Source organism: Rhinatrema bivittatum, chromosome 9 (assembly GCF_901001135.1).
Source record: "Rhinatrema bivittatum chromosome 9, aRhiBiv1.1, whole genome shotgun sequence".
NCBI lineage: Eukaryota > Metazoa > Chordata > Amphibia > Gymnophiona > Rhinatrematidae > Rhinatrema > Rhinatrema bivittatum.
In genome coordinates this window covers 27,127,001-27,154,725 of record NC_042623.1, presented here as the reverse complement: position 1 = coordinate 27,154,725, position 27,725 = coordinate 27,127,001, and the positions used below count along the sequence as shown (strand labels likewise).

Here is a 27,725-nt window from a genome sequence, read left to right as displayed (position 1 = left end):
CAATAACCTTATCTTTATATCCTCTGCATCTCAAACGACGCCTTTCAAAAGCCATGCCGCTAGACAGAAGTGATCCGCCTGATCGGAAAATACGGGACCTTGGCGCAGAAGATGGGGTAGATGACCGAGACGGAGAGGACCGTCCACCGAGAGATTCACCAGGTCCGCGAACCATGGTCTCCGAGGCCACTCTGGAGCCACGAGAATGACCAGACCGCAATGGAGCTCTATTCTCCGAAGGACGTTTCCCACTAACGGCCACGGAGGGAACACGTAGAGAAGAACGCCGGAGGGCCAGGGAAGAACTAGCGCATCCACCCTTCTGAACAATGCTCCCTCCATCAGCTGAAGAACCGTGGAGCCTTTGCATTGGCTAGGGTAGCCATGAGGTCTAGGTGAGGGGGACCCCACCTGCGCACAATTAGATCCATCGCGACATTCGATAACTCCCACTCGCCGGGATCGAGATGCTGACGACTGAGAAAGTCGGCTTGAACATTCTCACTCCCCGCTATGTGGGAAGACGCCAGACGATCCAAGTGTCTCTCTGCCCAAAGAAAAAGCTTGCTGGTCTCTAACACCATCAGACGGCTCCGAGTTCCGCCCTGTCGGTTTATGTAAGCTACAGTGGTGGAATTGTCTGATAGTACTCGGACAGCTTTGTGACGAATCAGAGGAAGAAAAAACTTGAGGGCCAGACGAACACAGCTCGGGCTTCTAAGCGAATGATGTGCCATCGGGATTGGGAAGGGGACCATAACCCTTGAGTGGTTTGAGACTGACAGACAGCCCCCCAGCCGGAGAGGCTGGCGTCCATCGTTACTATGACCCAAGAGGGAGTCAAAAGAGGCATTCCCCCTTGAGAAGGTGAGCCGGGGAAAACCACCATTGAATGCTGGCGATGGTAGATGCGGAAAGAGGAAGAATCTTCTGATAGTCCTCGGATATTGGCTTCCAACGGGACAACAAAGCTGTTTGTAAAGGACGCATATGAGCAAACGCCCAAGGAACGAGATCGATCGTGGAAGCCATAGTTCCTAGAACCTGGAGGTAATCCCACACCGTGGGAAGCAGGAGAGTGATGAAAGTGTTCAACTGATTTATCAGGTTGAGTGTTCGTGAGTCCGAAAGAAAAACTTTCCTGACTCGAGTGTTGAAAAGGGCGCCCAGGAATTCTAGTTGTTGAGAGGGTCGAAGAGTGCTTTTGGAGAAATTGACTATCCAGCCGAGAGACGCGAGAAGGGCTAAAACCCTGTCTACTGCAAGGGAGCAGAGAGCGGCGGACTTGGCCCTTATCAACCAGTCGTCCAGGTAAGGATGGACCAGAATTTCTTCCCAGCGAAGAGCTGCTGCGATGACCACCATGATCTTTGTAAAGATGCAGGGAGCAGTGGCGAGACCGAACAGGAGAGCCCGAAACTGGAAGTGCTGACCTAGAATCTGAAAACGAAGGAATTTCTGATGATCTTGACGAATGGGAATGTGGAAGTAAGCCTCCTTCAGGTCCAGAGAAGCGAGGAATTCCCCGGGACGAACCGCCGCTATCACCGCCCTCAGGGTTTCCATCTTGAAACGGGGAACCCTGAGGGCCTGATTTACCCTTTGAGATCCAGAATGGGACGGAACGAATCGTCCTTTTTGGGAACAATGAAGTAAATTGAATATTGGCCAGCGCCCCTTTCGTGAACCGGAACCGGAACGATTGCCCCCAAATCCTGAAGATTGAGCAAGGTGTGGCAAACCGCAGGCCGCTTGAAACGGCCGCAAGGGGAAACGATGTAGAGATCCAACAGGCGTCTGGCAAAATCTAATGCGTAGCCGTGCTCTATCACGTCAAGGATCCAGAGGTCGGAAGTGATCTTGGCCCACTCCTCAAGAAACATGGAAAGACGCCCACCTAAGTTTCGTGCGGAGGAATGGACCGGCCGCATTTCATTGTTGGGTAGACTTAGAAGTGGACTTCTGATGGCCGTCTCTGAAAACACGGCGTCCACGAAAGGAATGGGACCAAGACTGGGACCTGGATACTCCTCCCCTGGGAAAAGAACCACGGGCTCTACTGACATAATGGCGATTGCCCCTGAAGCGAGAACGAGACGGGCCAAAAGACCTTGACTGTTTGGGACGGTCCTCTGGCAGCTTATGGACCTTGTTTTCACCCAAGGACTTAATAAGCTGCTCCACGTCCTCTCCAAAAAGCAACTTACCCTTAAAAGGAAGATTGCCCAACCGAGCCTTAGAGGAAGCATCAGAAGACCAATTGCGCAACCAGAGAAGACATCTGGCAGAAACCGCTGACACCATAGCTTTAGCTTGGACCCAAGGCAAATCATACAGAGCATCCGCCCCATAAGCAATAGCACCCTCCAAACGTTCAGCTTGCTCAGCCTGTGCAGACGGGAGGTCCCGGGTGCTGAGTAACTGCTGCATCCACCTAAGGCTTGCCCGCTGCATAAGACTGCTGCAAATTGTTGCTCGGACACCAAGAGCCAAAACTTCAAAAAATGTGCTTTAAATAAAATTCAAGCTTACGGTCTTGAATGTCCCGTAAAGCAGTCGAACCCACCACTGGGATGGTAGTGCGCTTTGTCACAGCTGTGACAGACAAATCCACCTTGGGAATTTTTAAAATGTCCAAGCAGTCCTCAGGGAGAGGGTATAGCTTATCCATAGCTCTCCCAACACGAAGTCGAGATTCAGGAGACTCCCATTCCTTGAGGAGGAGCAAGCGGTGTATGGGATGAAAAGGAAAGGAACGCGGTAAGGCCCTGAGTCCCGCCAGGACCGGGTCCACGTTTGGAGTCATAGCTGTAGTGACAGAATCCTCTGGGAGAGGGTCAATTCCCAGTTCTTGAAGAATGAAGGGAATAAGAGGCTCCAATTCTTCCCGCCTAAATAAAATCTGAACACGTGGATCATCACCCTCTAGGGGAGGGGGAGTAGAATCCTCATCCCCAAAATCGCGAGGGTCCACCGGAGGGGGGGGGGGTGTTGGTGGGTCCGCGGCGGGAGGGGGGCCCCCGGGACCACGCGAACCCTAACGGGGCCCTGAGGGTCCAAAACTTCCTCAGAGGAAGGCCTAGGTGGAATTGGAGAGGAGGGAACAATAGGAGGGGGGTCCATATCCCTTTGCAGACTGGCCAGATATGAATCATACATTAAAAGTACAAAATCCGCCGAAAAACGGGCCCGGGCCGAACGTTTCGCAGGGGGGTCAGAGCCAGCACCCCGAGAGCGAACCGGGCTCAAATTGGGCGCAAAAAGCGAAAAATTCGAGTCCCCTGCATCCGGAGAAGCAGGGAGAGAAAAATCCAAGATTGCCGCCGCAGCCGCATAATCCTGCGACGAAAAAGGCTTGGCAGCACGGCGGGGAGTCTTTCCCCGAGGCTTAATTGCTGGCGATTCAAAAGAGGGACCTTCACCCCCCGAAAGGCACCGAGAACAAACCCCTTCACGGGAGAGCCGGGAGGCAGACTCTCCACAAGCAGTGCAGCACAATGGCCGCGGCATGAGAGCAGGAGCCGCGATGTAATTAAGCAAAACAGCTGAGCTGGGAGCCCCAGAGGAGTTAGGCGGGAGATTGAACCCCGCTCTCTCCTCAAATAATAAAACTGCTGCCTTAAAGTTAAATTTAGTAAATATTCTCTATTAGTTTTTTTTGGGTTTTTTTTTTTTTTTTTAAAGAACTGTATGAAAAAACAAAGCTCTGTGGAAAAAGTGCCAGAAAAAAGTTTTAGTTCCTCAGAGACAGGGGAAAGAAATTCATCCCTGAAAGGCACATCCGAGGAATAGACCACTCGGGGCATGGCAGCAGTGGGTAGAGGGACTGGCACCACCAGTATCACCCACACAGGTCACCGGGAAGGGAACCTAGGCTGATAATAATCAAGGGGGCAAAGCCCCCCTAGGAACCCCAAGAGCGAGGGAGACAGAAGTGTCTGCCCTAAACACAGTCAGTGAGAAAAGTTCTCAAAACAAAATTTTTTTATTTTTTTTAATTTTTATTAATATGAAGTAGACAAAAAAGGTACTTGTGTGAGCTTGCCCCAAAGAATAGAGTAGACAGAGAGGGCAAGCTAAACAGGGAACCGAGAGAGTGAGATGTTCCAGCTGCTGGAGACAGTTGAATACTGAGGGTTCCGGGGTAGGTTCTGTCCTTATATGGGCAGCCTCAGAATTCTGAACTGTCTCCACCTGCTGGAACGGGGGGCTTAACCCATGGTCTGGACTGATCCGGGTACGTACAGGGAATGTCTGGTATTCAAGACTGAGTTTTAGCTGGTGTTTGAAGCTTGGCATAAGGTTACCCAACTGTCTAGGTACTCAAGCTAACAGTTAACTAGCTGAGGACAGTATAGTCAACATTTTCCCCAGTCTCAGCCAAAGACCTATGTAAGTTAAGGGATAATACATTTTTAATTGTAAAATGTCTGTGATACAGATCACCCTTTTTGATGAATACATCTAATTTAACTTGCTCTACACTGAAAGAACGAGTGTGAAATCAATGGAAATACATTCTAAGTAATCTTAAAATGTGACCTTCCGTGGCAGTTTCCTTTTAGTGCTACTTTTAGTACATGGCCTGAACACGGCAGTGTCTTGGTGGAGCCACTTCCCACTTTACAATGATCGACCTGACAGTGCCCCAAGGGACAATATCAAACATGAAATTTTCTTATAGCCTTCCCACAATCTGCACTTTTGAATAACATTATCCCAGAGTTTTCAGCAGCTCCTCGCCCAGTATGTTTTAACCTTTTTCGAACTCACTTCATATAACAGAAATAGCTTGATTCTTCATCCAGGAGTATTTCAAATCCAAACTACTGTGAGTGAACACAGGCGGGCTCTATTTAATTTATGGGCATAAAGGCATTATTTGAACAGGACCCAAATTGGGTTTGCAGTGAGAAAAGGTGTGCAATCAAGAATCTTTTTTATTTATTATTTACTTTTGAAATATTTCTATAATTGTACTTAAGATGAAAACAGTTTTGTAAATTAGTTAAAATTGCATACGTTAATGCATTTTGATTTGTATTTTTTTCTTTTTGACAGCAGATTGTGAGAACAGTACAAGGGCATGAAGGCTCACGATCATGCACAAGTGCAGCGCTTAAGCATGGCGAGTGAATTTTCAGAAAGTCAGACGTATGTGCGTTAACATTTTGCATGTACTTCTGTGGAGGTTAAAAAAAAAAAAAGAAAGGACGCACAAGCAAGCTTTTTGTGAGCGGCATGCTTTTACACCTGCCACGCGAGTCAAAAATGAAATCGCCCTTGCCTACACTTTTTTGGATGGGGGTCAGTGTGAATTAGTAGAGGTCTGGATAAACGTCTGGAGGTGTTAGCGAACCGGTGATCGAAAATACACACACAAGTATTTTCAAAAACGGAGCATGTGCATTCATTATAAAATACCAGGCTCCTCGCACAGGTTACAACTATTTTCTGCATAAAATAAAAACATGCGCTTGTTTCAAGTGGCTCCTTGTATTTAAAAAAAAAAAAAAAAAATGTGCGCATACTGACACATGTGCTTGTACATTCAGGGCTCAGGGACACCGTATTTTATAAACTGTGCAACACAAACTTATCACTATTGAGATTTACCCTCGACTGTTCATTATGAACCAAATCAGAAATTAGTACGTTTATAATGCAAAGGTCAAATTCCATTGTACTTTTGATTGTTAACTTCTGCAGCTGCCATTCACTGACAAGAAACCCAAGACAATACCTTAACTCTACCATGGACCCTAAACCCCCAAGTTAGCTCCCTATCAGGGATGTCTGACAGCACATGGACAAGATCTGCACAAGCATTCCTGTAGACTGACTTTCCCATTTCATGTGTGCCATAACACACCACCCAGCAAAAACACTAAATAGATTTAGCTTTTAACATGCTCTGCAGCACCGTACCACTTGTGTGAGTCAAGAGGTGCTACCAAGCAACTCTGCTCTGGCTTAGGCCCAAAAGCGAGCCTAGGTCAAAAAGCCTTGCAGTTGAGTTAGGATTGCTTAGGGAGAATTACAGGATAGCTGTCTCTCTACCTTGCCCCTAGTTTGTTTTTGTTTTTTTAAGTGATAAAAGCAGAAGGGGGTCGATTTTCAAGGCCATGTACCTGGCTTGAAAACGGACTCTGCTCAGCTGAAATTACATGCATGTACTTTTTAGTGTGTTGAAGCATTCCAAAGGGCTTTTAGGTCAGGAGAGGAAAACTGTTTGTGTACACTATTTTACCCTTGATCGACTGCCTCAACAGGTAAAAAAAGTGTGCACATGCTTTTTATGCAGCTAATTTTCCACGAGTTTCCCTTTGGAACTCAGCTACAAAATAAGAAAATTATTACTTACCTGCTAATTTTCGTTCCTGTAGTACCATGGATCAGTCCAGACCGTGGGTTATGTCCCCAATCCAGCAGATGGAGTCAGCACAAGCTTTGAGGGGGCGTCACCATATATGCTACTACCCCCTCTGCAGGAGTTCAGTATCGAGTATATCAAAGCCCGAGTAGAAAACAAACCCCCGTAATGGATCAAGTTTATAAGAACCGGCAACCATAAGCCGAGTAACATTAGTAACTAACTGCAAGCGTCCTATCAACGGGTAGGAAGCTGCGAAACAGCCAGCCAACTTGTAGGGAGCTGTGAAAACAGTGAGAAAACAGTGAGAAAACAGTGAAAAACTGAAACGTCGTGAGAGACATACAGCACTACCGTACTTTAGAGAAAGCTGAGCAGGTTCAGAAAACCCAAACGCGGTGGGCGTCTGGACTGATCCATGGTACTACAGGAACGAAAATTAGCAGGTAAGTAATAATTTTCTTTTCCCTGTACGTACCTGGATCAGTCCAGACCGTGGGATGTACCCAAGCTTCCCTAAATCGGGTGGGATCCTGCGAGGCCTGCTCAGAGAACCTGCTCGCCAAAGTGTCCAGAGACCGACGAGGCGAGGTGCAGACGATAGTGCCCCGAGAACGTGTGTAAAGACTTCCAAGTGGTTGCTCTACAGACTCGTGAGAGGAGACCGAGCGAGCCTCTGCCCAGGAAGCCGCCTGAGAACGTGTAGAATGCGCTACAATGCCGGGCAGGGGAGTCCGGCCCGACCCAATGTAGGAAGCGGCAATGCCGGCCTTCAGTCATCTGGCAATGGTCGTCTTCGAGGCCTGAGATGGACAGGAATCCGGAACTCATTTGTAGCCTCCGGATAGAGGCGCAGGGCACGCTTGACATCCAAGAGCCGGAGAGACCTCGGCTCCGAGGCAGCGAAGGACGGCAGCTCTACCGTCTGGTTCACGTGGAATGCAGACCCTACCTTCGGAAGAAAGGAGGGAACGGTGCGGAGCGAGACTCCGGAATCGGAGAAACGAAGATAGGGCTCCCTGCACGACAGTGCCTGCAGCTCCGAAATGCGTCGAGCGGAACCGATGGCCCCCAGGAAGACAGCCTTGAGGGTGAGGTCCTTGATCGTTGCACTGCGCAGTGGCTCGAAAGGATGTCCCGCCAGGGAGCGAAGTACCAGGTTGAGACTCCAGGAGGGACAAGGGTCCCTTAACGGAGGCCGCAAATGCTTGACGCCCTTGAGGAACCGAGCGATGTCCGGGTGCTGCAGGAGGGAGCCCCCATCGCGCAACAGCGAGTCAAGGGCGGCCACTTGGACCCGCAGTGAATTATAGACGAGTCCCTTGTCCGCCCCCGCTTGTAGAAACTGAAGGATCTGGGGAACAGAAGCCTTCGCAGGTCTCGTGGCCTGTGTGGAACCCCACAGCTCGAAAACCTTCCAGACCCGAGCGTAGGTCACCGACGTCGACGTCTTTCGCGCTCGCAGCAGAGTGGAAACTACCGCCTCCGGGTGAGTGTCTATTCTGCGGAGCCGTTGAGAGCGGTCACCATCAGATCCAGCCGTTGAGAGCGGACGCCATCAGATCCAGGTGGGGGGCCCCCCACCGATGGACGAGAAGTTGCATCGCTTCGTCGGAGAGAGAGATCACTCTCCGGGGTCCAGCAGCCGACGACTGGGGAAGTCCACCTGGACGTTGTCCACCCCAGCGATGTGCGAGGCTGCTAGCCGGACGAGATGACGCTCCGCCCATTGCAGCAGCAGCGCCGCCTCGAGCTCCACCTGCGGGCTGCGCGTGCCCCCTTGGCGGTGGATGTAGGCCACTGTGATAGCGTTGTCCGATAGGACTCTGACCTCCTGGTTCCGAAGAAGCGGCAGGAAATGTCGCAGGGCTAGTCTGACCGCTCTGGTCTCCAGACGGTTGATGGACCACTTCGCCTCCGCCTCGGACCACGTCCCCTGCGTGGCGCTTCAATCGCAGACTGCCCCCCAGCCTACTAAACTGGCATCGGTGGTTACCACCACCCAATTCGGCAAATCGAGGGACACGCCGCGGGCCAGGTTCGACGGATCCAACCACCAGTTCAGACTGTCCCTGGCCATCTGAGGGAGCGGGAGGACCATCGGGAGGACCATCTGGTAGTCCTGCGAAATTGGTTTCCAACGGGAGAGGAGCGCCCTCTGCAAGGGCCAGAGATGCGCCAACGCCCAAGGTACCATATCGATGGTGGAACCCATCACTCCCAGGAGCTGCAGGTAGTCCCAGGAGGTGGGATCTGGCAACGCAGAGAACCGCCGTATGCGATCCCGCAAGGAGTGCGCCTTGTCCCGACGTAGAAAAACTTTGCCTAGTCGTGTGTCGAAGGTCGCCCCCAAAAAGTCCAAGCGCTGCGCGGGCTCGAGGGAGCTCTTGGAGAAATTCACCACCCATCCCAGGGAACGCAGGAACTGTACTACCCTGGCCACCGCTGCTCAGCCGTGGGAGAAAAACTTCGCTCGGATGAGCCAATCATCCAGACAAGGATAGACCAGAATACCCTCCTTCCGAAGGGCGGCTGCTACGACCACCATGATCTTGGTAAAGGTGCGCGGCGCCGTCGCCAAGCCGAACGGAAGAGCAATGAACTGGAAGAGCTGGTCCAGAATCTTGAACTGGAGGAGACTGTGATGGTCCGGTCGGATGGGGATATGCAGGTAGGCCTCCGTCAGATCCAGGGAGGCAAGGAACTCCCCCCGGTGTACCGCCGCAATCACAGACCGCAGCGTTTCCATGCGAAACCGAACAATTCGGAGGGACCTGTTGACCTCCTTGAGGTCCAGAATGGTCCGGAAGGATCCATCCTTCTTTGGCACTACGAAGTAGATGGAATGGTGACGCAAGCCCACCTCTCCAAAGGGCAAGGGCGCAATAGCGCCTATCTCCTGAAGTCTGGCCAGAGTCGACTGCACCGCTCGCCGCTTGGGGGCGGATCCGCAGGGGGAGAAGATGAACCTTCCCTTCGGAGGGCGGACAAATTCCAATGCGTAGCCTTGTTCAATGGTGTCTAAGACCCACTGGTCCGAGGTGATCTGCGCCCACTCCTTGTAGAAAAAGCGCCAACCGACCCCCAATCCTGGGAGTGGCGGAGTGGGCGAGCCTGACATCATTGGGAAACCTTAGGAGAGGGGTTACCCGCTCCGGAGGCGGCGCGTGCGGGCCTACGACCTTGAAAGGAACGCGACCAGGGCTGGGTCCTGGAAGAGGAGGGCCGGGAACCCGACGGCCTGTAGCTCCTGTAGCGCCGTTGTGCCCTGGCTCTGGTCCGGGAGGAGGCATACCCCCTGGAGGGACGATATCTGTCCTCCGGCAGACGATGAACGGCGTTTTCCCCCAGAGACTTGATGATCTGGTCCAGATCTTCCCCGAAGAGGAACTTACCCCTGAAAGGCAGGGAACCTAGACTCGACTTCGAGGACGTATCCGTCGCCCAGTTGCGAAGCCACAGCAGTCTTCGTGCCGCCACTACCGAGACCATGGATCTTGCCAGGACCCGAAACAGGGCGTACGAGGCATCAGCCCCGTACGCCACCGCAGCTTCCAGCCTATCCGCCTGGGCGGCCTCATCGGCTGGCAGAGCCTGCGATGTGAGGAGTTGTTGCACCCAGAGAAGACTCGCCCTCTGGGCAAGTGAACTGCACATCACTGCGCGCATCCCCAGTGCGGAGACCTCAAAGACCCTCTTAAGGAAAAACTTCCAACTTGCGATCTTGCGTGTCCCTTAGGGCCGCTCCTCCCGTCACTGGTATCGTCGTCCTCTTCGTGACTGCCGACACCGCGGAGTCCACCTTTGGCACATTTATGAGATCCAGGAAATCCTCCGGTAGTGGATAAAGCTTTTCCATGGCCCGGCCGACCTTCAGGGAGGTCTCCGGGGTATCCCATTCCCTAGTGAGAAGCTGTAGGAAGGATTCGTGGATGGGAAAAGCTCGGGCCCTCGGTCGAAGGGCTGCAAGGACCGGATCCCCCTTCTTCGAGGAAGTGACGACCGCGGGTGCTACTGGGGCGGGCGGGTCCGGCGGCGGGTCCAAGTCCAGTTCCTGAATTATCAGTGGGATCAGGTCATCCAGCTCTTCCCTCTGGAAGAGGCGCAGGGTGCGAGGGTCGTCTCCCTCCGCCGGAGTCCCCTTGGCTTGAGTCCGGAAGATCAGGTCCAGGATCTGCTGGGCCTGGTCCCGCTCCCAGAGACCCGGAGGAGGGCCGGGGTCGAGCTTGCGGCTGTGAGGGAGGAGCCCCCGCTCCCGCCGGGGCGGGGGGGGGCCTGTGAGGGGGCCGACGTCCGAGGAATCTTGGCAGAGGGAGGTCCCGCAGGAGCGTCCAACCCCTGAGGTATGCAGTGTGCATAAGTAGAAAAACTCCGGGGAGAATCCCGGTCTGCCCGAGGGGGCTCCAAGGACGGGAGAAGCCGTTGGTCCCTGCCCCTGAGGGCCTTGCTCCGGCAGCAAAGTCGGGGGGGGGGGGGGGGAACCTCCGCAGAATCCCTGTCTTCCAGCGCTGCCTGAGTCCTCTCAGGGCGCAGGGAATTTAAAATGGCCGCCGTTCCCGCCAGGAATGGGGGAGGGGCCGGCCCGCGCCTCCTGGGCAAACACGGAAAGAAGGAAAACTCTGCGAGGGACTGCGAGGTGCCTTCCCCCCTGGGAAGGCACCGTGCGCAGATGCCCTCGCGGGAAATCCTAGACCCCGGCTCGCCGCAGGCCGCGCAACGCAACGGCCACGGCCTTGGCTCCACGAGGGAGAGCAATGCCGGCAACGAAACTAAGAAGAATCAAGCCTCGGGAGGGGGCCGCGGGAAAAACCGCCGCTGCAGGGGGGCCCTGTCGGCCTGCACTGCCCGCCGAAGAAAGTGCCGCGGGGGGGCCGCCGCTGCAGGGGGGCCCTGTCGGCCTGCACTGCCCGCCGAAAAAAATGCCGCGGGGGGGCCGCCGCTGCGGGGGGGCCCTGTCGGCCTGCACTGCCCGCCGAAAAAAATGCCGCGGGGGGGCCCTGTCGGCCTGCACTGCCCGCCGAAGAAAGTGCCGCGGGGGGGCCCTGTCGGCCGCACAACCCGCCAAAGGAGTCCTGTCTGAGTCCTAGCAGCCCACGCAGAGCTGCAAGATGGCCGCTAACGCGGAGAGGCCGGCACCACCGGCATCCGCGAGTCACCGGCTGTGAAGCTGTAAAAGAAAATACAGGAGCAAAAGAACAAATTTACCCGGCGCCAAGTCACAGCACAAAGAGAGGAAAACAGCACAGGAGGAAGCCACGCCTCCACACAAACCGAAAAAAATTTTTTTTTTTTTTTTTTTTAATAAAAACTTGATCCAGAAACAAATAGGCAGAAGCCCAAGATAAAGGGAGCAAGGCAGAAAGCCCAAGCACAAAGAAAGCAAGGAAAAAGCTATCCTACAGAAAAAAACTGGGAGAAACCCTGATTCCCCTACTCACATCTGCTGGAGTCAGAAAATACTGAACTCCTGCAGAGGGGGTAGTAGCATATATGGTGACGCCCCCTCAAAGCTTGTGCTAACTCCATCTGCTGGATTGGGGACATAACCCACGGTCTGGACTGATCCAGGTACGTACAGGGAAACACACATTCTGCAAATTCCTGGGTTACTGAAAATTGTCCCCAGAAATTCCTGGAGGCACTACAGAGGACCCATGCCCATCACAGAACAAAGCAGGATGCACAAGCTGGAGGAGATAGTCTGGTTATAATCTTAGGTAGAGACAAGCAGCGGACATAGGGGACAATGCTGTTATAGCATTGCTCATCCTGGCACTGCACTCAAAGTGGAAATTTAATACACCAAAACTTCCTTTTCTTCACCAAGCGCTCTATTTTTGGGAGGTCCCGACTGCGATAATGTTTTTGGAGCACCTTGCAGCCCAAGGATAGAATCAAAGGATCGCATGCTAGGTCCATAACACTTATAGAAACAAAGGCACAAAAACCTGCACTACAGGTTAGTGGTTCTCACTAGCTGGCACACGGACATTTTAAACTTAACACAAGATACAGTATTCTTATAAAATAGCTCTGCAGAGTTTTTCAGCTGTCTTGTGATGTCATATTTCACAATTAGGTCCCACAAACACCAGCAGGAGTCAGCATACATTGACTGTTTTGTGGGCTCTCCCCCAGCAAGGGACATCTGTGGACCACCCACTGCACAGAATGAAGTGGTTAAATGTGATCCAACTTGGGAAGTATCTGCTTTCCCTTTGCACTTTTTAGGTTTTTGATAGCCGAGTGTCCCTTATGATACTAGGAAGTCTATTTTTGCACTTTTTTGTTTTTTTACCACAGTTTCTAGCTTTCTATTCTAACAGATTACCCAGTTTTCAAGGTCATCTTCCTATCTGAAGCTATCAGTGAGCAGCACCACACACACAGAATTGTCCTGTTCTTTTAAAACGTGTTGGACCATTTAAATTTCATCCAGCGAGGAGTGATGAGCACCTGTGGCCTGTGTTTCATTCTAAACTGGCAGCCCCACCCAAATATACAAAGGTCTTTCAGCCCTCACAGCAAGTGGCACTCAAACAACCCTCCGCTATCAAACACCTATCACTTCAACTTGTTATATAAAAAAAAAAAGTCATTCCCTGAAATAACCACAGGAAGGAACACTGAAGTCAGCCAGGCCTGCAGATACAAAGAGCAACAAGGAACACATTTCTCAGTATCACATCAAACCATAAGGGAAATGTTGCTTTTTTTTTGCGATTCAAAATCAGGGTTGCAAAGTATTACTCTGACACTTCCTCTCCAGCCCATTATCTTCTGCTGAAAGGAAGGGAGCACAGCTGGGATACCACAGAAAAACCAGTGCAGTGGCACACTAGTGGCTTAAAGAGGGAGGCAAAAAAATATAATCTAATTTTTGGTTTGAGTCCCACCTTTCTATGGGTAAAGCCCATACTGAACCTGTTACTAAACATACAGAGGGGTAGATTTTCAAAGGGATACGCGCGTACCCCCCGAAAACCTACCCCAAACCCCCCCCTGCACGCGCCGAGCCTATTTTGCATAGGCTCGGCGGCGCGCGCAAGTCCCGGGGCTTGCATGGAGGGGCGTGTCGGGGCGTGCTGGGAGTGACGCTGCATTTCGGGGGCGTGTCGCGAGTGACGCAGCGTTTCAGGGGCAGCGCCGTGGGCGTGGTTTCGGCCCGGGGGCGTTCCGGGGGCGTGGCCGTGGCCTCCGGACCAGCCCCCGGACCGGAACATGGAGCGCGGCAGCCAGCCCGGCGCGCGCAAAGTTAGGGAGGGGTTTAGATAGGGCTGGGGGGGTGGGTTAGGTAGGTGAAGGGAAGGGATGGTGCGGGGGGTGGAAGGTAAGTCCCCTCCGAGGCCGCTCCGATTTCGGAGCGGCCTCGGAGGGAACTGAGGCAGGCTGCACGGCTCGGCGCGCGCAGGCTGCCGATTTTGGGCAGCCTTGCGTGCGCCAACCCTGGATTTTAATGGCTACGCGCGTATCTATTGAAATCCTGCGTACTCTTGTTCGCGCGTGCGCAGATTTATAAAATCTGCCCCACAATGTAGAGCAAAGTAATGCATTACCATAATATTTCAATACATAAATGAAGCACAATCCATCACAAATGCATCCATTAAATATAAAAATGTAAAAGCATACATTAACAGTCTAGTCCCATGTCCCCAAAACATCCCACTCATTAGGGCAATGAAGGCTATAACCCAATTGAACAAAAATAAACAAATCCATCCATTTTAAAAATCCCTCATACAGGCAAGAAGGATGCCAGTGGTGTGAAGAATCTGGTTTAGGAAGAGATAGTTTAAAGTGAGAAATAAATAGAAAAAAAATAAAGGAGGCAGAAGGGAAGAAAGCTAGAGCAGAAATGTGAGGAAACGTATTTTGCCATGCTTTCATTATGTTTGCTCTATAATTTTCCTCAGCAATCCAAAACTCTGCTTTTGCAGCATTCGCTGCTGTACAAGGACTTTGGAGAAAAATTACCCGCGGCCAGTGAGAATCTGCGTGCTCTTTCTGCTCTGCTTCACGATGCCCAAAGCCTAACCCACGGTTAGGGGACCTGCTTTGACTTGCATGCATAACATGGCTTGCACACAAATATCTGGTAGAACTCACAAACCAAAGGCACTGAATGATTTGAAGGGTTTTGCTGCTGTTTGCGATTTTTTTATGCAAGTGTATATTATACAGAATTGCTTTTCTAAGTTCACAGAAGCCAGAAACAGGTCTAGTTTTGTGAACCCAAATATTGAATTGAACCCAGATCTGGGACCAAATATATATACACATACCTGATGAATATTCATGGTGGATATCTTGAAAACCAGGCCTACGTGTTATCCTTAAGGACTAGGAGCTAATAGTGCTAAAATAGGGCACCATACCAATAACGTATGGCTAATGTTATTTAATTTGGATACTTCCAGTTGCTGTGCTCCTAGTCAACCACTAAAAGACCAAGGAGCACTAAAGAGTTAGAGGTTAAAATTTAAAAGGATCATTTAATCTGTATACCGCCCTTGACCAAAGCACAGTTTATCATTTATCAGAAAGATAACATCTCAAAAAGTCCTCAAAACAGTGGATAAAAATGTACAGTCAAAGGAAAAACAAATACATTAGAAAAAAATCAAATGAAAAGCATATACAGATCTTATTTCAAAAAAAGATACATGAAAAAACAAAAGCATAGAAGTATTTAAGTGAAAAGGCAGAAGAAGAAAGGTGGATAGAGTGCTCCATAAGGAAGCGGCAAGGAGAAACAACCGGAAAAAGAAGAACCCAACAAGGGCCGGGATTTGCTTTCACTTACTGAAACCGCTGGTCGTTACCCACCTTTACCCAGGTAAACCATTCCATATTCCCTCCCCTGGGGGGTCTTGTACTCCACTGTGAAGCAGACCTCTTTTCCAATGAGCTTCTTCCGCAGGAACTCGCGAGCAGGGAATCCCCAAGGCTGTTAAAACAGTGACAGGACACGAGTCAGGCCTTCAGAAAAGGAAGAGCAGTTACTTTCCACTTACCTATTTACTGCTTGCAGGCTAAAGAACAGGCTAAGTTACTTGGGATTTTAGTTTTTCAAACCATTCCATATTGGGGGAAGGAGGTATGGGGCAAAGGCTCAGAGTCAATCCGTGCTCAGACTGCTGGTCAGCCGAGACCTGTGAACCTGGGGGGATGAGCTTAACAGCAGAATCCAGAGGATGCTTCCCTTTCCAAAGAATAAGGAAGACTCTGAAAAATGGATCTCCAAACCAGTTCCCCTGCAATGAAACAAGTTAGCTTAGTAGTCAAAGTCATATAGGGCAACACCACGGTGCTGAAGCTGCAACAATTGCACACTTCAGTTAGTTTTCTGTTTTAAGATGTCCTAAAAAACCATATAAAAACTGGTAAAAGCCCTTGGTAGTGAGCAGGTTTAATTTTCCATTTTTTTTTACCCACTGAAGGGTCTAGCACTAGCAACATTTCAGCACTGCTGACATTTGGGCTGCATACACTGAAATGCTGAGCTCTGAACACAAGATATCAGGTGGAATTCTCACCATTCTACAATTTTTGGAGGATATGATTTGCATTTCCCTGTTGTGCACTGATCCTCAGGACCCATGTTGGGAGTGAAGCTGTTAAAGTTTCTAATGGACCACCTTACGTGCTCTCCAAAGCCTGGGGATGTAGCAAGTAAAAGCTTCAATACCACTCAACCATACCTGTCCCACCTAACCCCTCTCCAACTGTAGGAAGAAGGTTCATCTCTGGTGCTACGACTATGTAATGGGTTTTCAGTAGAAATCGACACCATCGATATAGCATGATCATACAGAAGCCCTCACCTTTAGATAAGGACCTACCCCCCCACCCCCCACGGTCTTGCATGGATTAGAAAATATATCCATCTTCTATAAATTTGCACATTCTACCACCATGTCTAAGTTCCACCTTCTGGCAGTATTACGGATTATTCCATATCACCTCAAAAATGTTCCTTGGGTGATTTCAGGTTTTATCCCTCCCCCACCAAAAAAACCCCATCAGCAACAGAAGCTTTAATTCAAATAAATTAAATTCAAATAAATTAAAGACTAAAGCAGACGAATTGGCTCTTCATTTTAACAAAAAAATATCGGATCTCCTTAATCAGCTGATTCCAAACACTACGTCTCCAGATAACACATATCTTCCCCAAAATAAAGACATCCAGCTTAATGCCTTTGAACCCATCACAATCACAGAGATACAAAATGTATTAAAAAGAATGAAACCGTCATCACACCCATTTGATCAAATCCCTACCAAAATGCTTCTTCTTATCCCGGACACAATAGCAAAAACCCTAGCAGATATTATAAACTGCTCCTTATCACATGGCATCTACCCAGATGACCTAAAAACTGCCTCAATCAAGCCACTGCTAAAAAAACCAAATCTAAATGCATGTGATCCCAACAACTTCCGCCCTATTTCCAACCTACCATTTATAGCTAAAATCATGGAAAAACTGGTAAACACCCAACTATCCAACTACCTAGAGGACCACAGTATTCTGTCCCCAAACCAATATGGTTTTCGCAAAGCCGCAAGCACCGAAAAGCTACTAATTTCACTCATGGACTACCTACTCTCTGGTATTGATAAAGGCCAAGCATATTTTCTAATCCTCCTTGACTTCTCGGCGGCCTTTGACACCGTCAACCACGCCCTTCTAAAACAGCTGGCAAACATTGGTTTAACAGGTGCCACACTAAACTGGTTCAAAACATTTCTAGAAAACAGAGGATACAGAGTCAAAATTCATAATAAAGAATCCCAATACCACCCTTCTAATAGAGGAGTGCCGCAAGGATCATCACTTTCACCCACCCTTTTCAATATCTACCTGCTACCACTCTGCCAACTACTAACAAAATTAAGCCTGAAACATTTCCTTTTTGCAGACGACGTACAGATCGTAATCCCTATAAAAGAATCAATCTCAAAAACAATGGAATACTGGGACAGTTGCCTATTAGAAATTAAACTTCTCCTCAACAGTCTAAACCTTGTACTCAATGCTTCGAAAACAGAATTCCTGCTCATATCACCGGAAAACAATAACACACTTCCTAAACCACCCACACTCCTTCAAACAACCCACGTAAGAGACTTAGGAGCCATCCTAGACAATCGTCTCAACCTCAAAACATTCATTAACCAAACCACCAAAGATTGCTTCTACAAATTACATATCCTGAAAAGAATAAAACCGCTGTTTCACACTCAGGACTTCAGAACAATCTTGCAAGCAATAATCTTTTCCAAACTAGATTATTGCAACTCATTACTATTAGGCCTCCCAGCTTCTTACACCAAACCTTTACAAATGGTTCAGAACTCTGCAGCCAGAGTCCTTACAAATTCCAGGAAAATTGACCACATTTCACCTATTCTCAAAAACCTCCATTGGCTTCCGATCCACTATAGAATCATGTACAAAACCATTAACATCATATACAAAACTATCAACCAACACACGCAACTTGACCTACAAATACCACTTAAAAAATTCACCTCCGCCAGGCCTATCAGGGAACACTACAAAGAGTCACTCCAAATTCCAAAGGCCAAAACCTACCAACATAAATTCTTGAGTCTCAGAGCCTTCTCATCAGCAGGTCCAGCTCTCTGGAACTCGATCCCACCTGATTTGAGACAAGAGCCATGCTCTTTAACATTTAGGAAAAGACTAAAAACTTGGCTTTTCAAAAAAGCATTTCCAAGCCTTGAATAAAACCTCCTCTCACTAGCACTAACTCGTATGCAATAATGGAATGTAAACACGAATCAACCAACCTCAAACCCTCTCTCACTAATTCCTGCTGAATATTTATCATACTATTACCATTCACAACTGTCATATTTATTCATTTGATTACCTATGTACCGTTTCATAGTCTTATTTTTTCACTTGCTATTCTAATGTATCAATAGGCTGAAATGTAAATATTGTGCTGTTCAATTTCTCCCCTTCCATCCCAAGTTTATTTTCCTTGTTTTTTGTAACTTTCCCTCTCCCTTTTTCTGATTCACTGTATTTAAAGTTCAAGGTTCTTATTGAAAATATTGTTTTTTACGTTACGTTATGCTTTACACTCCTTGTTATTTGTAAACCGGGTTGATGTGATGCCTATCATGAAACTCGGTATAACAAAAACAATAAATAAATAAATAAATAAATAAATAAATAAATAATCTTGGTACAGACAAAAGCAATTTGGCAAGTTAAATTTATAGCTTAGTTAGAACCTCTTGTACATAGGCGTGGGTCTCCAGAATCATTAAGTGCACTGGATTCTTCAGCTTTATCTTAACAAGGACTAGGATAGTACATGAATGGGAACAGTACTGTTTCAGTGACTAACACTTGAACTTTATAAATACCTGGTGTGGAAGTGTGCTATTTACTTTTTATTTGCCCTAAATTTTCAAGAGTGGTAATTTTCAAGGCTCCCAACTGTGGAAAGTAATTATCTTATTGTTCACTACAGCTCTTGGGAGAAGTTTGGTAAAGCAGAATGGCTCACCAATGCTTCTTCAGGGATTAAAAAAAAAATATATCACCAAAGCAAGACAGACCAAAGGTCCATCTAGCCTTCAAGCAATGGGTGCTCAGAGGAAGTGTATAGGGTCCCAGGTCTTGTGGGTTCTAGCAGGAGATTTAGGGATGCAGTCAAGCTAAAGAGGCATCCCCAACTTATTAAATACCCTTGGATTGACCTCTTCCATACATTTGTCTAATTCCTTTTTTAATCCAGTTATACTACTTGCAGGGGGTGGAAAAATGCCAGGCACCAGCCAGCAGGCTACACAGAAGAGGCTACAACAGGACAGAAGGGAAGGAGGAAGAGAGGCTGGGGGTGGAACAGAGAAAAAGAGAAAAAACAAAAAAAGGTAAATTAAACAAAAATAGACAAAAGGACAAACGTTTTTAAAAACTTAAAAAATGTCCCTGATTCTGGAAAGTTTTGGCCAACTTCCAAACTTCCTAATTTTTCCAGACTTATTAGCCTCCAAGGGTTAACTCTGCATTGAGTGAAGTGTTTTGTTTTGTTTAAGCTTGCGGATAGTTTTATTAAGAGACAGTGGCATGCTCTCTAACATTTAGGAAAAGACTAAAAACTTGGCTTTTCAAAAAAGCATTTCCAAGCCTTGAATAATTCCTCCATTAAATAGCACAAACTCTTATCCAATAACTGGACCAAATACAATTCAATCAACCTTAAATTGACAATCATCAATACCTGCTGAACTTTTATCATAACACTGTCGTATTTATGCATTTGGTTATTTATGTTCCGTTCCATAGTGAGGTATTGCCACAGTTTCTCACATATTCTTATTTACTCACTATGCTACTCTATTACATTAATAGACTGAAATGTTAATATTGCTCTGTGCAATCTCTCCCCTTTTCCAGCTCCAAGTTGATTTCCCTGATTTATTGTAACTTTCTCAATTCCTATATCTGATTCACGATATTTAAAGTTCAAGGTTCTTTTTGAGAACATTGTTTTACGTTATGTTATGTTTTACACACTTTGTTAATTGTAAACCGGGTTGATGTGATGCCTGTCATGAAACTCGGTATAACAAAAACAATAAATAAATAAATAAATAAATACTAGTTGTCGGCAAGGAATAGGATGCACTTTACTGCACACGCATGCTGCTCCCTCCTGCACAGCAGGACGCGAAGCCGGTCCATCACTCACTAGCATACGCTCACAAATCATAGAAAGAATAAGCAGGACACATACGCTGGGAACTCTCCATTTATACTGATGCCGGGCTTTGGTAGATTATGATCAGCAATACTGAATTATTTGTGAACGGCAGCTGTTTCCCATTTCTCAATCACATTTAAATAAACGTTCTGCAAACTGCTTCAATCAATCAACACAAAGTGCGGAGACAAGCAGAATGGAGATTTTTTTGGGGTAGATTTATTTTCGAAGAAAAATATTGCACCTAAAAATTCCAATCAATCTAATGTCACTGATACAAAGTTTCCCTTCAGTGATTTCTTACAACAGATAAGAGGAAGCACAGAGAGGGTTTTCAAAGTACTAAAGTAACCCAACTGGGCTATTCAAAACAGTGGAAGGCCAGTTCTGGTTCCAAAATATTTTTAATCATAGTATCCAGGGCATACTGGTCAAACGTCAAAGGGCAGGACAGGGCAGTGGTTGGAGCACAGGGTTCCAAACCAAATGCCCCAGACTCCACTCCACTATAACTATTACAATGCAAGTCACCTTAACTCTCTGCAATCAGAGTCAGATTGTAAACTTTGGGGCGGAGACCTAGTTACTACATGAACTATTTTCCACATGGTGGTGTGCATAGCCGGTGCAACCCTGTCATTAGCATCGCTCATCCTGGCACTGCAAAAGAGTAAGGGAAGCACCAGAGCGGCAGGAAAACCAATCCCTCACCAGGATGACCAGCACAGCTCAAGCATCCAAAATGACGGATTAAAACCTGTTCCCTTCTAGGACTGTATTTATGCCAAAGGCTGTTAGCATCACCCTTTCCAACAGCTGACTGGAAAACCAAATGAAAGAAACCCAGCACATTTGCCTTTGAAGACTATTTTACTGACATTTTGTATCCATAAGTGTGCCCGGCTACATTCTGCACCGTGTGGTCTACTTTAATGTTAAGTGCTATAAGTTTTGCACCACAGTTCATATGTGAACAAAGCAAATCTGCTTATTTTTTTTTTTGAAGGGGTTAATAAACATTTTATTTATTTATTTATTTAATTTCTTTTCCTATACCGATGCTCAAGACTAGGTCTTATCGTACCGGTTTACAATGTAACTGAGGGGAAACCAATTAACATCAAGGTAGAAAGTAAAGTTACATTAAACAGGGAGCATAGAACCTGGGCAATGGAAGACAGTGCAGAGTTTAAACTAAGAAACAATTAGAGAGAGATAAATATATAAATCAACAAAAACTGTAAGATACAAAACATAGGTTTGTCCTAGGCAGTTATTAGCCTGGTATGTCCAGAGGGAGAAGGAAAGGGTGAGGTTGGGTGGGGGGAAGGGATAGGGGAGGGGTGGGGGAGTGAGAGTCAGTGATGGTTGAGGAGAACCTTCAGCGGTAGGCTTCTGCGAAAAGCCAGGTTTTCAATTTCTTTCTGAAAGTTGAATGGCATTGTTCTTGGCGTAAGTCTTGTGGAAGTGAATTCCAATGTAGTGGACCTGCTGTTGAAAGAGCTCGCTTGTGAATAGTGTTGTGGACCGATGATTTGTTGGGGGGGGCCTTGAGCGAACCTTTGTAGGCAGTTCTGATCGGTCTTGCGGAAGTATGTAATTCAAGTGGGAAGGTGAGTTGGAGAGTGGATTGCTGGTAGACTGATTTGTGGATGATGGTGAGAGCCTTGAAAAGTATTCTATATTGGATGGGCAGCCAGTGTAGAATTTTTAGTATTGGTGTGATATGGTCCTTGCGACGAGTGTTTGTAAGGATCCTAGCCGCTGCGTTTTGCAGCATCTGAAGAGGTTTGGTGGACGAAGCAGGCAGACCAAGTAATAGAGCATTACAATAGTCTATCTTTGAAAATAGTATGGCTTGAAGCACCGAACGGAAATCCTTGAAGTGTAAGAGCGGTCTAAGTTGCTTCAGGACCTGTAGCTTGAAGAAGCATTCTTTGGTTGTGGCGTTAATGAATTTTTTGAAATTCATTCTAGAGTCAAGGGTGGCCCCAAGATCTCTAACCTGGTTTGCTAATGGGATGCTAGCATTATTTGCGAGGGGGTTGTTGTCACAAGGGGAGATAACCAGTAGTTCCGTTTTGGAAGTATTTAGGACCAGATTGAGACTCGAGAGCAGAAGGTTGATGGCGTGTAAGCAGTTGTTCCAGAAATTTAGAGTAGAGATGGGGTCTGAAATGGGGATTATGATTTGTACATCGTCCGCGTATATAAAGTGGGTGAGATTGAGACTATTGAGTAGCTGGCATAAAGGGAGTAGATATATATTGAACAGGGTAGGGGAAAGAGACGAACCCTGAGGTACACCTTGGTTTGATGGAATGGAGTGAGATTCTTTGTCATTTATTTTGACTTTGTAGTGTCTGTTGTTCAGAAAGGATGTGAACCAGAGCAGTGCAGAGCCGGATATGCCTATTTCCATTAAGCGGTTAATGAGGATATTGTGGTTTACCGTGTCGAACGCGGCAGAGATGTCGAGAAGGGCTAGCAGGTAAGATTGTCCCTTGTCAAGGCCCATCAGGATGTTGTCCGTTAGAGAAAGAAGGAGGATGAGAAAGAGAAAGAAAGAACATGTGGATAAAGATGAACCGGTAGATGTGGAGTATTTGGATTTTCAGAAGGTGTTTGACAAAGTCCCGCAAGAGAGGCATCTAAGGAAACTAAAAAGGTGGCGATGTCCTTTCGTGGATTAAAAACTGGTTAAAAGACAAAAAACAGAAAGTAGGATTAAATGGTCAGTTTTCACGGTGTAAAAGGGTAAACAGTGGAGTGCCTCAGGGATCCGCACTTGGACCGATGCTTTTCAATATATTTATAAATTATGTTTGGGTAACTGCCAGGTACTTGCCAGGTAATTGCCAGGTTCTTGTGGCCTGGTTTTTGGCCTCTGTTGGAAACAGGATGCTGGGCTTGATGGACCCTTGGTCTGTCCCAGCATGGCAATTTCTTATGTTCTTATGTGGAAAGGGATACAGTAAGTAAGGTGCTTAAATTTGCAGATGAAAAAATTATTCAGAGTAGTTAAATAACAAGATTATAATAAATTGCAGGATGACCTTACAAATACTGGAAGATTGGGCACCCAAATGACAGATGACATTTAATGTGGACAAGTGCAAGGTGTTGCATATGGGGAAAAATAACCCTTGCTGTAGTTACACGATGTTAGGATCCATATTAGGAGCTACCACTCAGGAAAAAGATCTAGGCATCATAGTGGATAATACTTTAAAATCGTCGGCTCAGTGTGCTGCAGCAGTCAAAAAAGCAAACAATGTTAGGAATTATTAGGAAGGGAATGGTTAATAAAATGTAGACTGTCAATGTTTCTGGATCGCTCCATGGTGAGACCGCACCTTGAATACTGTGTACAATTCTGGTTGCCTCATCTCCAAAGATATAGTTGCGATGGAGAAAGTACAGAGAAGGGCGACCAAAATGATAAAGGGAATGGAACAGCTCCCCTATGAGGAAAGGCTGAAGAGGTTAGGACTGTGCAGCTTGAAGAGATGGCTGAGGGGGGATATGATACAAGTCTAGAATGGGTAAATGTGAATCGGTTATTTACTCTTTCGGATAATAGAAAGATTAGGGAGCACTCCATGAAGTTTGCAAGTAGCACATTTAAAACTAATTGGAGAAAATTTGTTTTCACTCAACGCACAATTAAGCTCGGGAACTTGTTGGCAGAGGATGTGGTTAGTGCAGTTAGTGTAGCTGGGTTTAAAAAAGGTTTGGATAAGTTCATGGAGAAGTCCATTAACTGCTATTAATCAAGCTGACTTAGGGAATAGCCTAATGGGATGTATTTAATGTTTGGGTACTTGCCAGGTACTTGTAACCTGGATTGGCCACTGTTGGAAACAGGATGCTGGGCTTGATGGACCTTTGGGTCTGACCCAGTATGGCAATTTCGTATGTTCTTATGAGCAAAACACTTACAGCAAATTTACTATTCCACACTACATCAATCAAATGCTGTTTTTCTTTTGTGCTCCAAAAGGGAAATTAAATCTGAAAGTCAATTTATTGTTCCCAGCCTTCTCCAGAGAACATTGCACTTTCCTACTTCTGCTGCGTGAAAGCCTGACAGGTTTATTACACCGTTTTTCCATCGCACCCTGTGATGCCTACTAATCGGAACTCTACATATGCTCCTTTCCCTAGCATTTTTCTGAAAACCTTACAAATCAATTTTGCTTATAATACCAATACCACCCTCTCGTTAAATCATTTGTCATTTAATACCCTGCTCTCAATGAAACTCTCTCCAGAAAGAGTATGAACTCTCAGGATATTGTTTAAGTAAATTATTGAAAGGCTACAGCACTTGCTATAGAACTATGGGTCATGATAAGAAACTCCACAGGGGGGCAACTAAACTAATATCAGGAAATATTTCTTCACAGAGGGTGGTGGATGCCTAGAATGCCCTTCCAGAAGAGGTGGTGAAGACCAGAACAGTTAACGAATTCAAGAGAGCAAGGTAAACACCGTAGAGCCCTAAAGACCTAAAGAAAGGTATGTATAGCATTTCTGCATAGGAATAACCTGCACTGAGCGGCAGTTACTACCCCTTAACAGAAAGCCTGGGGGTAACCTGCATGGAGCGACAGTTACTACCCTTAACAGAAAGCATGAGGTAATCTAGAAGAAGCAGCAGATACTATCATAAGCAAATTGCTGGTCAGACTTGGACCATTTTGGCTTTTTCTGCAGTCACAGCCAATCCAAACATTGATACAAGGGTGGCCAAGCTTTCACATGCCAAGAGCCGTGGAATCAGAAGGCACAGTACCAAGCAATAACTTTCTCTGAGGAGGGGTTTTAATGAGGACCCCTCATCCTCACCAGTCCCTCCTCTCTATTTCCCCACCCTGTTCCCACCACTCTCAATCGTTCCCAGTGTCTCTCTTGCCCCCTTCCTGTTCACACCAGTGTCTCTTGCCCTCCCTTCCTGTTTTCATCAGTCTCCACCAGATTCTCTCTCCCCCCTTCACCTTGTCCTCAGTCTCTCTCAATTCCCCCATCCTTTTCCCAGTCTCTCTAGCTCTTTCAATCCTCCTACCCTGTCCTCACTAGACTCTCTGCAGTCCCAGCACCCCCCCAACGTAACTCCTAATCCATCTGTTGTGCTATTTCCCGCCCCCCTTCTCTCCTCACCCTCTGCCTGGCACCCCTGTCTTTTCCTCCTGGCCTACCCCTCTCCTCCCCTACGCCCAGCAACAGTAACTGTGCTTTGTCTCTCTTTTCTCTTCCCACTGCCCCCAGCCCCCATTCTCTCTCCCTCCCCTACACTTCAACCATCAGCAGGTCTGAATCTCTCACACACCTCCCATCACTTGTGTCTCTCTCTTAAAACCTTCCCCTTCCCAATTACACCTCTGGCTTTCTTTCACTCCTCCCCCCCCCCCCCCCATCATACCTCTGGCTCTCATTCTCTTTCTTCCGTCCATCCCCCATCACTGCTACTGGCACTGTTACCCTCCCCTCTTCCCCCTTCATTGCCTTTGGCTCTCTGTCACCCATCTTTGCCACCCCTCTCCCGTCTCCACCCACTTCTAGCTCTGACAATCTCTCTCCTCTTCATCATCTGTCTCTCTCATACACACCCTTCACCACCACCTCAGGCTTTCCTTCCTATAACACTCACTCAGGCTTTCTTGCACCCACACTACTGCCTTTCTTCCAGTTCTTTTAAGCCCCTTCTAACACCATCCCTGGCTCTCTCCTGTCCCCTCAACTTCTCTCACACTATTTCACATGCAGTCTCCCTTCTCATATGGCCTTCTCTCTCGCCCTCCATTCCTTCCACCCTAGCCCTGGTCCCCCCCCCACATCTGCTGTAGAACATGTAGCAGCACAGAAAGTCCAGTTTGCATTGCTGACTTCAAGGAGATGAGGAGGGAGATAAACATTCACCCCACAATTCAGCTTCTCCTCCAATCAAACCCTCCTCCTCTCTCCCTTTTTCATATCTCCCCCCCCCCCCCTCCCCAGAAACATTCACCATCTTAATACTTAACTTCTCTTGCGCCACTCTTCCCCCCCAAGCATTCACACCCTCACCTTCCCTAAAATGCATCACTTCTTACATTCCTCCTACCCCCTCCAAGAAGTCACCCCTTTTCCCTCACCATAGATCATTCTGATTAACTCCATTCTTTCATCTACTGTCAGCTGAATACCAAGCCTTGAGAGAGCAGTGATTTGCTAATGTTCACTCCAGCCTCTCGCCTTCAAACAGCAGAACAAAGAAGAGCCCTCTACTCCAGGTAGCTAGTGAGACCCAGTGGTTAACAAGAGCTTTTCTTTGATCTTCTGTCTGCTCTAGCCTTGCCGTCCTCCAGTGCTGCTGGCTGCAGACAGGCACGGAGCGGCAGAGCAGGGAAAAACCTATTCCCTGCTCCAGCACTCCTCCCTCCTGTTTCCAATGTAATGAGAAGCACTGGGAGGACAGGAGGAAAGGGCTGGAGCAGTAATAATGGCTCCTCTCTGCTTTATGTTGCTGTCTGCGCTTCCTGTTCCAACACACCCACACCCCCGCCCTGCGGAGGTGCTCAGATGCTTTGAGGTGAAGAGCCACATTTTGCACATGACAGCCACATGTGGCTCCCCAGCCACAGGTTGACCAACTGTACACTAATACCATACAGATGGATACAAAATGTCAGGCAGTGCAAGAGCTCTTGCACTGTGCCAAAGAGCGCTTCCTTCTGGAGTCTGTAAACTACAATACACACAGGCAAGAAATCAAGATGCACTTGAAAGATTATTTACATAAATCTTTCAAGTGCATATATATATATATATGGACCACTGCACTTTTCTATCACCAGCTTGTCCACAAGAATATAAAAGTAAGTAGGTGCCTCCTAAAAAGCCTGATATGCAATAAAGCGGCCACTCCAAAGAAACATTTGCTTCTTTCATTTCCAGGCTGAAATGGTGTTTGACTTCATTTTGATGGAATTCTAAGAATAGTCAGAGCGCACACTCTCAATGTACGGTAACACACGCAGGTGGGGTGCCATAAAGGCTTGACAGTTTCTAAAAACACACGTATTTTAATTATATCACAGAATCTTCACAGAGCTTTCCCCATTTTTAAGAATCGCTGGTAGAGTTCTACCAACACGGACCAAGTTTCGCAAATGGCTGCACCGGGAGGAGGACAAATCTAAGTAACAGAAATATACACGTGGGACGAGTAACTACAGCAGGGCAAAAATAAGCTAATTTATACGAATGGAGGTATAAATATGAAAAGATAAGAAATTTACTGCAGTTATGAAGAGCTTCAGAGCACTCGGGCAGAATGCAGAACTCCATTTTAATAGCCACTCAAACTGCGCCAAAAAAAAAAGGGGTTAACATGGCGCCAAGCCGTCAAAGGCTGTCAAAGCGTACCAATCTAATGGGGTAAACTAAAACTTCTGTGTAAAGGCAAACATCTGACATTATACTAAACAAAAAACAAATGTAACAAAAAAACAAATATCATTCCGATGTTACAAATGACCTGATTTATTTTGTTTTACAGCTGCAGTGCTTATCCTTCTTTGTGGGAAGATTTACCAATTTGTTATTCCTGTAAT

The 27,725-nt window shown here is 47.3% G+C and overlaps 1 protein-coding gene across 1 annotated transcript in view; it reads right to left on the bottom strand.

Moving 5' to 3' along the window:
- SND1 (staphylococcal nuclease and tudor domain containing 1) overlaps window positions 1–27,725 on the bottom strand; it is a 1,835,638-nt gene that overhangs the window by 1,766,352 nt on the left and 41,561 nt on the right. Inside the window, exon 3 of the mRNA XM_029615915.1 lies at window positions 15,203–15,323. Coding sequence (XP_029471775.1) covers window positions 15,203–15,323 — 121 coding nt within the window. The remainder of the gene's footprint in view (window positions 1–15,202; window positions 15,324–27,725) is intronic.